This window comes from Pavona decussata, unplaced genomic scaffold (genome assembly GCF_977016875.1).
Source record: "Pavona decussata unplaced genomic scaffold, jaPavDecu1.1 SCAFFOLD_186, whole genome shotgun sequence".
Taxonomy (NCBI): Eukaryota; Metazoa; Cnidaria; class Anthozoa; order Scleractinia; family Agariciidae; genus Pavona; species Pavona decussata.
In genome coordinates, this window is record NW_028145595.1 from 1,607,955 (window position 1) to 1,620,629 (window position 12,675).

At 37.8% G+C, this 12,675-nt stretch overlaps 1 protein-coding gene and 1 long non-coding RNA gene across 4 annotated transcripts in view; one reads left to right on the plus strand and one right to left on the minus strand.

Moving 5' to 3' along the window:
• The window catches only part of LOC146462635 (protein sidekick-1-like), a 48,568-nt gene that overhangs the window by 31,761 nt on the left and 4,132 nt on the right, over positions 1-12,675 (minus strand). Inside the window, exons 2-11 of one of the 3 annotated variants that reach the window (XM_085085424.1) lie at positions 11,293-11,580; positions 10,065-10,352; positions 9,441-9,695; positions 8,749-9,033; positions 7,728-8,033; positions 6,107-6,424; positions 5,892-5,959; positions 3,615-3,843; positions 2,857-3,156; positions 1,895-2,191 (exon numbers count right to left, since the gene is read on the minus strand). In XM_085085424.1, the coding sequence (XP_084941550.1) occupies positions 1,895-2,191; positions 2,857-3,156; positions 3,615-3,843; positions 5,892-5,959; positions 6,107-6,424; positions 7,728-8,033; positions 8,749-9,033; positions 9,441-9,695; positions 10,065-10,352; positions 11,293-11,580 (2,634 nt within the window). The remainder of the gene's footprint in view (positions 1-1,894; positions 2,192-2,856; positions 3,157-3,614; positions 3,844-5,891; positions 5,960-6,106; positions 6,425-7,727; positions 8,034-8,748; positions 9,034-9,440; positions 9,696-10,064; positions 10,353-11,292; positions 11,581-12,675) is intronic. The other 2 variants (XM_085085426.1, XM_085085425.1) reach the window with 2 other exon arrangements.
• Positions 4,916-12,675, plus strand: part of LOC146462638 (uncharacterized) — a 243,281-nt gene continuing 235,521 nt past the window's right edge. The window contains exons 1-2 of the long non-coding RNA XR_014857091.1: positions 4,916-4,965; positions 5,142-5,780. This is a non-coding gene — a long non-coding RNA (uncharacterized LOC146462638). The remainder of the gene's footprint in view (positions 4,966-5,141; positions 5,781-12,675) is intronic.

Sequence of the window (12,675 nt, forward strand, 5' to 3'; positions counted from 1 at the left end):
AAACGACTTGAAATCGCCTGTTCATTTATTTAGTGCTCTGATTAGATGGCAGATTATTGTAATACGGTCGAGTCCCTATGATCAGATACACTTGTCACTTGTCCCGAGGAAGACAGTTAGCCTGACTTACGTCTGGGGAAAATCTAGATAATGAAATCTAACCGAGAGGGCTACTGATGACCAGGAATGTGATTATAGTAACAATATCTAGGAGGTTGATCTATAGAGCTTTCCGTTCCTGAATTACTTCGGCTGTCCTGTTAGATTTAACTTAGCCTGATTGCTCCGGGGGAAGAGCCCAGGACAAAGATAGCTTAAGGTTCAACTAATACAACCCAACCCACCACCGCAGAAACCTTCTGGCGATAGGCCGTTGGGGAAGCTCTCTATTCCTCACGGGGCAGAAGGCATCAAGTTCCGATAACAACAGATGAGTCTTTGTAACTTATTCAAGTAATAACACCTTTTTAATGTTCGTGCTACGGTCCTTCTTTACTCGTCACTTTTGCAACACATGCCTAGTTTACGTGACACGTGACCCATCACAAGCGAAGACGTTTAATGACGTTAGGTTTACTTACTGTCTTCATCTGTGCGCACTTGAATTGGATCACTGGGTGGGCCATCACCTTTCACTGTAGCAGCCAACACTTTGATGCTGTAACTCGTATATTTAGTAAGGTTTGTCAACTGCACATTTCGTGACGGAGAATTTACTTGCTTCCTTTTTTCAGCTTCGCCCCCTTCCGCCTTTTCATATATGACAGTGTAGTTGAGGATCTCACCATTCTGATTCTCTGCTGTTACCTCATCCCACTCGACAAAGATTGAAGTTGAACTAGAGTTATGTCCTTGCACGTTCTCAGGGGGGGCACTGGGTTCTAAGAAAAAACAAACGACTGAACAATACAAACTGAATCGTTTGTAAATACACGTTGTTTACAGTGCAAGCAGTCAGCTACGAAAAGATAGTTTACAGGTACTCTAGCCAGATATTAGGAAACAAGTAATTTAAATTAAACATAACAACTGTTAAAGTAGGAAGTGGTACCGGAAAAACCTGCTGCACGATGGGCAAATTGATCATAACTACTTGTGTGCTCGTAGAAGAAAACCCTCTGACTGTGATCTCGAATAATCTACAAACAGTGCAATTCATCTTTTCTAACCAACTTCGTCATAACCAAGTGATTTATTTTAAAGTTGGAAACTAAAATTACATTGTTTTACTTGGGCATCATCATCATCATCATCATCATCATTTATTTTAACACGTTACGTCTAGGAGTTAAAAACTCGTTCAAAATACAAACGTGTGAACGTGAACGTGTAATAACGTGAACGCGATTTCTCAGATTCTCCGACAAACCTGAACAATCCAAGGGTTCTGATGTTTCTTATTCCCTTAAAGATTATTCCAGTTTCGTAATAATAACTCAATGGTAATTTTAACTTACTGTCTTGGTTTGATGAAACAAATATAGGTTGACTGTAAGGTCCATCTCCCTTGCTGGTGGACGCTAAAACACTGATGTTGTACCTCGTATCATTCTTTAGACCTGTCAAGTTTGCTTGCTGTGTGGGAAAGACAACTGTCGTGGAATTAATAGATGCGTTCACACCACCTTCACCAAACATCTGGTACCTGACGGTGTAAGTTAGTATAATCCCATTTTGGTCTGAGGCGGGAACTTCATCCCATGTGACTAAGATACTGGTTAACGTTGTGTCCACTGGTCTTAAATTAAGAGGAGAAGCGTCGGGCTCTGAGGAAATAAAACAATAGTGATAAACACATCCAACAACTACTATTTTGGCTTGTTTACATCAAACATCTTGACCTTAATTCACCATATGGAGAAAGTTGTAATAAAATGTACGTGTGTTAACTTACTGTCTTCATCTGTGATGACAATGATAGGATTGCTAACATTTCCATCTCCCTTTACAGTAGAGGCAAACACCGTGATGCTGTAGTTGGTGTATTCATTCAGACCTGTCAGTGTTGTTTGGTTTGTTGAAGCATTCACTACCTCGGTTTGTGGACTACTGCCAGGTAACGCCTTGTAAGTAACTGTGTAACTCAGTATAATACCATTTTGATCAGCTGCTGGAACTTCTCCCCATTGAACCAAAATACTGGTAGAGCTTGTGTTGTGTCCATGGACATTAGCTGGGGGAGCGCTTGGTTCTGCATAGAGACAAAAGAAATAAAAAGGGCAAATCCCTGACCTAAATCTTTGTTCCGGGCAGCTGTTTAATTTGAAACAAGTTCGGCCAGTATCTCTCGACATAGCGCCGAAAAAGTATATCACTTTCACGCTCGTAATAGGTCACGAGACCATAACGTTAAAAGTCATGATGATACAGTTATATTGCAAGATGTCTTCGAACCTTACTAATTGCGTTAAATACTACGACATTTATTAAAAAAAATTGTGGAATGTTAACTTGGAGACATCAACACAAGACAAACGATACACTTCATGGCAATACAGATTAAATAACTAACTAAATAAATGAATATAATAACTAAAGAAAGAAATAGATAAATACACATGACTAAATAAAGAAATAATTCAGTAATTAGTTCAAATACCTTGTGATATATGCTAACTTGGAAAAATCCAGGTTCTTACTCGCGCATTTTTACTGTAGCTTTTGGACTTTCCACTGTATAATTAGTTTTTGAAAGATCTCGTTTCAACTAATTGATATCTGAGTTACATTACTACTCTGCATAAAAATGCGGCCAGCGTCTCAATCTTCTTCTGTGAAAGTTATATTTCTTGAACTTAAAGTTTTCATCCTTTTATGCTGATTTATAGAGAGGTACTTGGTGAGATAATTACTTACCATCCTGGTCTGTTTTAACAACAAGAACAGGAGTACTGTGTGGTCCATCTCCTTTCACAGTAGATGCAAACACCGTGATATTGTAGTTCACATACTCCTTTAGTCCCGTTATGTGCTTATGGCGATCATTGGCCCCAGCTAAAAGATTTCTATCGTGATTCTCTGTTTGTGACTGGTAGATAATGGTGTATTGTGTGATGATACCATTCTGTTGATCTGCTGGCACTTCATCCCACGAGACGAAGATGCTGGTTGAGCTGGAGTTATATCCTCTCACATTTTGTGGAGCACCATCAGGTCCTGATATAGAAATGTACAGTTTGAGTCCCATAAAATAAGATTCTTTTACATGTACTTTTACATGACATTAATTTGCTGATGAGCATCCCAGTCACTTTCATCCAGGAATCACCTATACCTCATACACATTTTCAAAGGAAAAAAAACTGGCCCCTTCAAATCTCATTTGGTAAACCAGGTCATTTCAACCTAAGAGGCATCATTTTTGTGAAGAGATCACTCACTGATGAAGAATTACATGTAGTATAAATAATTATTACAGGCACAAAGGCATAACATGACTATGTACATGTAGAGTTATTAATTAATACCGAATAGAACACAAAATTACATGAGTAAGTGTAAAGCAATATCAAAATTATCACCAAAATGGTCATGATACAGTTTTGATCAGAAAAGAAATTAAGTTTTTTAATAAATGATAAAGAGAGTAGAAGTGGGCAGCTTAAACAACTTACTATCTTGATCTGTATTCTTTTCAGTTTGATTGCTCACAGGACTGGCTCCTTTACTGTTAAAAGCCTGCATGGAAAAATTGTACGAGGTGAACTTATCCAAAGATGTCACCAGATATGAAGTGGTGTCCTTTCCATAGACAGTGCGATTTTCTTTTTGTGGGCTATCTGTTTTCTTGTACAAAATGAAATATCCCTGGATGGCACCTCTGGCTTGTTCTTTGGTTGGCATCTAAACGGAGAAAAAGAGAGAAAAATATTGACCACACTCTCAAGAATACATTAATTAATTCAGTTACTGGATGGCAGAAGGAGTAAAACTTAACTTGGACACCAAATAGTTCAGTTTGATGTTTGAATGCCCTTTTCTTTATTTTTATTAGGAAACTGCAATTTAGCGAACCAGCAAACCACCTAATGCTTTGAAAATGAAATAGATAACAACTGTACACAATGAAATTCTCGGAAAAATTTGTTTTGTACGCTCAAAACATGTATCTTTAGGTTTTCATCCCTTTGTAACAAGGATCATTACCATTATGGACATTTGAAGTAGTCGCGACAAGGAGTGAACAGACTGAGTGTAAGTAATCATTTTCGTGTCGTTTTTCCTTAGTTTTCGCCCTATTTTTATTCTATTTTTCTGATCTTTGTAATTATAGTTTTCCACCACACGTCATGAAAGTTAATGCAATAAAATGAGTGATTGCTAGAATCTTGGCCAACTGGTTGAACGGCTCATCCTGACTCATCGCCGATCGGAGTCGGGAACCTGACATTTAGCCCCACAAATTAGTTACAATAGTAAAAGAAAACGAAAATACCAGTACCTACATGTAGAGGAGAAAGAAAATAAGCTTATTGGGATTATTGGCTTTACAGTGTTACTAAGTTAAACATCAAACTTAGCATTAATCTTGCAGGAGTAAATAGACTGAAACAGCCATTCATTATGGTTATGATCTCTTAAAAAATGGGTTTATTAAAATCCTCTGTTTTTCTTCGTCATCTTCCTTTTTTTTTTTTTTTGCCGTGTTACTTTTATCTCATGTTCTTCGGTTAATTTCCAATTGACCTGTGTTTTGTCTCTTGGGCCTTTTTGGTTTCTCTGGACTTTTTATGATTGTATGGCGTAAATATTCAGGTGTGTTGGTTCCAGCAGTCATTTTGAGTACCTGATTTGTATGTACATAGCACCAATGCAAACAACACTTTTACATGTATATATGAAAATTTAGCACATGAATAACAACTACCGGTATAAGCTTTCCCAGAAAATTATTTCAAATGCAGTCATTGCTGCCGATAGGCAGCCTTCATATTCTTGAAGCCATCGAGAAATTTTGGTTCGACGGTTTGGCTCAACCCATCGTTCGCATTAAGAAACAGCCAATCAGAAATCCTGTTTTATGGCGCAGCCAATTCTAGCCAATCAGGAGCTGTCTGACATGACATGTGCTTGACATGTGCTTGCTCAGCAAAAATTAAATCGTGCTCGTTCAGCGGAAAATCGCATGTGCTCGCAGCAAGATATAAATACAGTTGATCAGAGTCAAGGTTTCGCTGTTTACGGGTGAGTTTTGGCACTTTTTGCTGATCTATTATGATCTATTATGATTACTTCTATTCGAGGAAGCATTCATCAAGGTCATGAAGCTTTCAGTGAGCATTCTAGAGGCCGACAGTGTGCATATATGTCACTTGCAGCTTTGCTTTTCAATCGATCGAATTCGGTCGATTTATGGACACAAACAAATATCGATGACATCTTACGTCATGGAGATCGCCAAGTATTTAGTTTATTTCCACGTTGCGCTAGATAGACAAAAGAAAGTGTCACTAATCGTTCTAAGAATCAGTTAAAAAGCCCTTATTATTACATGTTGCGTTAGACAGTGTTATTCGTTTAATACACCTTCCGTTTTCGTTAACCAATATATTTCTTTTCCACTTTTAGCAATTGCCACAAGCATAATCCCAACAAAAGCCTTAGGAACACCAATAGTTACTTGTTAATGTTATACTCAAAGAAAATACATGTAACCATGTTATTTTGCAAATAAAATAAGTTATATTTTTGTTATAAGTTATATTCTCATTGTCGTATTTGCATTCAAAAACACCTTAAACGGCAGCACTCACTTCTCAATGAGAACTGCTAGTAATATGGTATATATAGAATTCATGCTGATGGAGTGGCCAGCTTATTCCCATAACCAATTAAATAAAGATTACACGTAGAATCAATTGTAGATATTGAAATGAACATTCCAATCATACCTGCCATGAGACATTGACAGCAGTGGAATTGAGAACAGTCACACTGAAGGATGGAGCAGTACTTGGAGCTGTCAAAAGAAATTCACCATTGTGATTAGAATGTATCTTCCTTTAGCATGGGCCTGGCTTGCCCTCGGATACATCACATGTCTGTCATATGTCTTGTCATATTGTCAGGGAGTTAGTAACGGCTATTCATATTAAAGTCAACATACCTTCTTCATCTGTGGTTGTATTCACTACCAAGCTTCTAAGGCTAGGACCAACTTTGTTAGTTGCAAACACCTTAATAAAGTAGGTTGTCCAGGGAAAAAGATCCTCAAGAGAAGCACTTGTGGAGGAACCAGATACCACACATCTACCATTGGACAATCCTTGACACTTAGCATCCCTGAAGTTCTGATTATCTTCACCGATTTCTACTGTGTAGTTAAGAATTTCACTGTTCCCATCAAAACCAGCTCTCCAGGAGATATTCACCAAACGTGATCCCTTAGACTCCACCAACACATCTTGTGGTGGGTCTGGTACCACTGTGGAGTACAATAATTATAGTATACGCAGTACAATCAGCCTTCAGAGAGTTGATTATATCTCCTATGACACAACCTTTCAATTATTTATTATTATTATTGTTATTATTATTATTATTATTATTATTATTATTATTATTATTATTATTATTATTGTTACTAAGAGATCAATCAGATAAGCTACTACTCCTACAATAGCTAGGTAGATGTACACCTTTGACCCAAATGACCTCTAGCTCCCTGGCCATGTGAGGTGCTCCAGCATGAAAAAGACTGAGATGCACTCGTTGGTAACAACCTTCGTCTACAGCTAATTTTAAAAGATTCTTTAAAACATTCCCTGAGGACCATTAAATGTTAACATTTTAAAGTAAGGTTTCCAACAAGTATTGAGACAAACATTTTTTGTCCCCAGAAAGTACCATGAGATTCACTTCCAGTGCCAAGCAGTGTACCTTACCCTACCCCTTTACAGCGTAAACACCTTAAAATGGTCAAGAATGTTATTAAGGGCGCGTTTTTTATCCACAATTCTGGAATGTGAATGGACAGAATGTAAAATGCGCGCGTTTTTCTATTCCGCATTCTTATTCCGGAATGGACAGAATGCCATTCCATCCATTCTGCTCCCAGGGGCAGAATGAACAGAATGTTGCGAATGAAATCCAAGATGGCGGACGGCGAGATGAGCGCTGCGGATTCAAATACGTCTCTACAAGGGAAAAAATCAGGTTACACTTTTGGACAAAATGAAACATTGCTTCTAATTTCATTGTACCAAAAGTACAAGGAAAATTGCTGCGATAACGGCTGCAATGGCAGCCTTTTCGTCGGCCGCCATATTTGTTACGCAATGTTTACTCGGCCAGGACCGACGGGGGTTTTTTTATGCAGACAATCCGAATTATTCCTAGCATTCCGTACCAACCATTCTTATTCCAGAATTGTGGATAAAAAAAACGCGCCCTAAGTTTTAGGCATAGCGTATGGTTTATGAATCCTTGCAATTAAGTACTATAACTTGTTCACTATAAACAGAATCAACTATCTACAAAAAAAAAATACATTGATCAGGAAAACCTGAATATTTTTTAATACTTACATGGACAGTTGTATCTCTGTCTTTTGTGGCTGGTATTGTATACTTTCCTGGTACAAAGACAATTATTACTAAAAAGGATGTGCAACCTCTTTCTTCTCTCATTTTTCTATATTCATTGGTTAAACACATGCATGTACTGATATCACAGGGAGAAGTTATAGATACTGATAATATATTCACACCATAAGTGTAAAAACAAACCTTGGACAACAAGTGATGTTATAGCAGATGAATTATGGACACTGTTTACAACCAGACATGTGTAATTCCCAGCAACTTCTAAGGTACTTGCATTGATTCTCAACTGTACTAGGCTTTCATTGAAATGAACAATAGACCCTTGTGCAAAATTCTCAGTGGAAGCATTTCTTGAAATAACAGTTCCATCTTTTTTCCATTGTACTTCAGAAGGTGTTGGTGAAAATTTGTAGTGGCATGTCAAGAGAATGTTGTTTCCTATAGCAACAAACTGTTCAGGAGCACCCACAATTGTCACCTCTGGTTTGACTGCAATTAAATACAAAACGGTAAATTGCAGTTAGTTAATTAAGTAAACCATCTTTGGGCTTCTCAAGCCATCTCATTTTCATGTGTTCGCTTAACTTTGTTTTAATTTCTGGCAATGACAATTGCTGACTTTGCGTTTGTCAGTTAGAGTGAAAATCTAACAAGGAAACTAGAGGAATTTAAAAGGAGTCAGTGGGAGTCAGTAACTAGGACAGGTACACAAGCATCACTGCCAAGGAGTCTCACAAGATAACATGATATAGGCACGAGGTGCGCGCACAATTTTTGGACTGAGGAGATTGTCTGAGAACTGAACTCTCGCAAGCTGATATTCAATCTCGTTCTGATATTTTAAATCTCTCTTAAGCGCTATGATATACATGTTTTAATTAGTCACATTTGTCGTCCATTAAAAATCTTTTCAATATGAAATTAGGTCTGTTGGTGTTTTCAAGGATATTGTCTAGCAGCGGTGATTTGTGTGTAGTTTTTTGTTTTTGGTTGTCGTACACCACGGGAAAAATGAGACGGTTGGCAAAACCACTTAGTTCTGTTAAGTAATAAGGCCACAAATCAACTATACTTCAATGTACCGGCCTCCTCCTTTATAATGGTATTGCTATACTCAGAAATGATAATACTCCTCTACTCAGAACTGAACACCAAGCAACATTAGCATGAACATCAAAGAGAAATAATGAAAAGTAGTATTTACATTGTATATTCAGTGTAGCAGCATTAGAGGTAACATTTCCAATAATGTTGTTGGCCACACATCGGTATTGATTTCCACTGTCTGTCCTTTTCACATTCGTTATAGTCAACTGCTTGTTCTCCAATGATAAACTGATTCTGGGATTGGCAGTCGTATTTACAGCATATCCATCTATGGTCCACGAAAAAGTCGGTACTGGATTTCCAATGGCGTTACAAGAGAACGTCACGTTTGATCCTTCCGTCGTTGTCGTATCCTGTGGATGTTCTGTGATCTCAGGTGCAACTAAATTAGAAAACAAATCATTCACCTGATGTAAGCAGAAAACATTTTCTGGACTTTCGCCTGGCAATGCATGATCTACGTCTTAGTTATCATCTGCGGGCGGGATTGCCGACAGCAACGAGGTCAGTGCTACTTCTTAATTTTCGTAGCAGCGGTGATTTGTATGTAGGTTTTTCTTTTGGGCGGTCATTGATTACGGGGGAAATGAATGCAAGCAATATGTAAATGAACTAAAGCTAAATTCGATTATGTTTTCTAGGAAACCTTAAAGAAGGTACAAAGTAGCTATACTTTCTTGTACCATTCGATCCACCTCTATACTCAAGTAATACTCCTCTACTCAGAGCTGAACACCGAGCCGATTTTAGCATGAATCTGAAAGAGATATTATGCTAAGCAGTATTTACATTGTACATTCAGTGTAGCAGCATTGGAGCTAACATTTCCAATAGTGTTGTTGGCCACACATCGGTATTGATTTCCACTGTCTGTCCTTTTCACATTGGTTATAGTCAACTGCTTGTTCTCCAATGATAAAGCAAATCCATCTATGGTCCACGAAAAAGTCGGTTCTGGATTTCCACTGGCGTTACAAGATAATGTGACGTTGTTTCCTTCTTCAACTGTCAGATTCTCCGGATGAGAAGTGAACTCAGGCTTGTCTGCAATTTAGTAACAAAAAAAGTGAATCTCACAATCAGTAGTCTAAAGAGCTAAAATTCCTGCATTTGTGCATATTAAACGATGAGTTTCACAGAAGTTTTGACTTGAAGGATATTGTCTAGCAGCGGTCATATACCACGCGGAAAACTGAGAAGGCTAGCAAAACCACTATGTTCGAGTAAGTTACAAAAGACTCTATAAAGAAACCTTTTACTGAAGGCCGCAAATCAGCTATAGTTCAATGTACCGGCCTCCACCTTTATATTACTATTCCTATACTGAGAAATAATAATACTCCTCTACTCAGAACTGAACACCGAGAAACCTTAGTATGAAAATCAAAGAAAAAAAAAATAATAAGTAATTACATCGTATATTAGTCAGTGTAGCAGCATTGGAGGTAACAGTTCCAATAATGTTGTTAGCCACACATCGGTATTGATTTCCACTGTCTGTCCTTTTCACATTGGTTATAGTCAACTGCTTGTTATCTGCTGATAAACCGATCCTGGGATAGGCAGTCGTATTTACAGCAGATCCATCTATGGTCCACGAAAAAGTCGGTACTGGATTTCCAATGGCGTTACAAGAGAACATAACGTTTGATCCTTCCGTCGTTGTCGTATCCTGTGGATGTTCTGTGATCTCAGGTGCAACTAAATTAGAAAACAAATCGTTCACCTAATGTAAGCAGAAAAATTTTCACTGGACTTTCGCCTGGCAATGCATCTTCGGAGGGATAGCCGACACCAACGAATTCAGTGCTACTTCTTAATTTTCGTAGCAGCGGTGATTTGTATGTAGATTTTTTCTTTTTGGTCGCCACATATTACGGGGGAAAATTAATGCAAGCAAAATGTTACATCTCAACTAAGTTTGATTATAAGAAGTGAATTCAGGATTGTTTATTATCAGTAGAAAAAAGTGAAAGATCTAGGTTTTAGTAACAATCAATTATGATAGATAAAAATCGAAAATATCGTTAAATGTGTCTTGGTAAAAAGTGTATGCATATGTACAAGTGCTTTGAATAGCGTTGTTGGTCTTGTACATGGACGGTTTATCGCAGTTAAGGCTAAGGGTTAAAAAGCGGTGAAATGCATTTTCGAAAACATTATGTATCACATTTATAACTTTTGAAGTAAGGTTGGGAGGGGGTGAAGGGGATCTTTTGGAGGTCATACTTCCAGTTCCGTCCGACTTCCTTCCGTGGTTCCGCCGTCTCTGTTAGATTTGCTCCGTCGTCCTGTTAGTAGATTTCTACAACAGTCGTTTGGGAATTTGAAAATCAGTTACACAGTGAACTTAAAGGGGGGCCGGCTTTGAGGCGGAAACCATCAGGTCAGCTGGCCAACTAAATCTGCAACCTTGGTTTCTTTAATTTGAGGTTAAGACATACTGAGCGGTCGCAAGGGTGTCTTCCTTAGAAAGACGGTTACTGCGGTTAGTTTCGTTGCAAATGAATACAACTTTAAAACCCCCTACTGGCAGGTCCGTTACCAATTCAAGTTATATAATCACATTATTTTAGTTTGTGCTAAGCGTCGACCCATTATCGCTTCAAAACTAAACGAATTTAAAGGCCATTGTTCTTACATTGAACATCCAGAGTGGCAGCATTGGAGCTGGTAGTTTCATTTCCAAAGCTGTTGGTAGCCACACATCGATATTGTCCACTGTCTGCTCTGCTCACATTAGTTATAGTCAACGTCTTATTGTCTGCCCCAAAACTGATTCTGGAATCTCCACTCGTACTTATAAGGGATCCATCTTTGGTCCATGATATTGTAGGTGCAGGATTTCCAATGGCGTTACAAGAGAAAGTCACGTTTGTTCCTTCGCTTGCTGTCACATTCTGTGGATGTTCTGTGATCTGAAGTGCAACTGAAATAAGAAAACAAATCAATTACCTGATGTTTAGTACTTTTTGCCTGGCAAGACATGATTTATGTCTTACTTATCATCCACGGGTTTGGTACGTGGCCTCAAGGGAGCCAGTGCTGCTTCTCTATTTTCGTAGAAAACCATAGATGCAGTGTATGATTTATTTTATCATAATTATTTCATTCCATTTTTTAACTTAACTTTACTTGTTCAATTTCCTTATAAACATAGTATATGATATTATTTTAGAATACGTACTATTTTAAGTATTAGTGAAACGCTTGAATGTGTGTTTCCACAAGATACAGTTTATTTTGCAGTTAAACAAAGGTGTAATCATTGTGATGGCACTGAATAGCATTTCGCAGCCTAGTTTCCAAATTTCACCTATTTTAAGAAATGCGACTCGCAATCATATAGCTAAGTTTGCAGGTTGTTCGTTGTTTAATTCTGAAATATTTTGGTGAATCACTATCAGATGATAAGTTTTTGTGAGATGTTAAGTCTGTGAGTTTACTAAATCATTACATCATTTAATGATTTAGTTTCAAGTCTTTTAAATTGAAGTAAACACAGACACACAGTGCCGATCACTCTCCACATACTTCACTTTAAAAATACTTCAAACTTTTTTTTTAGTAAATCATAAAACTCATCAAAGTCTCACAAAAAACGTACAAGCTTTGAGCACTCAAGTGAAAATCTTATCTTTTAACTGACTTTTCTTATTTGTTTTTTTTTTTCGTTTTACTATTGTTAAGCAACCATTAGTGAACATGAATACAATATTTGGATTCAGCCATTTGCCAAGAAATTGCCAACTTGCCAAATTAGTTGCATTGGGGGAGTGGGGTGTGGAAAGTTGCGAGTTAAGTTGCTCTTAAGACTGGGGTAGCCAAAGGGAGGGATTGGCCTGGGCGCCAATAATCCTGCCCTCTTGCGAACTACTTATTAAAAGCTATTTCAGCGTCGTGGATAATTTTCATCATGAACAGTGACGCATACAAGAACAATATATTTTTAGTGCTCAAGACATCTTTTTAATGACCCGCGCAAAAAGATGCCAAAACAATTTTGTAACTTTGTCAATGTTTG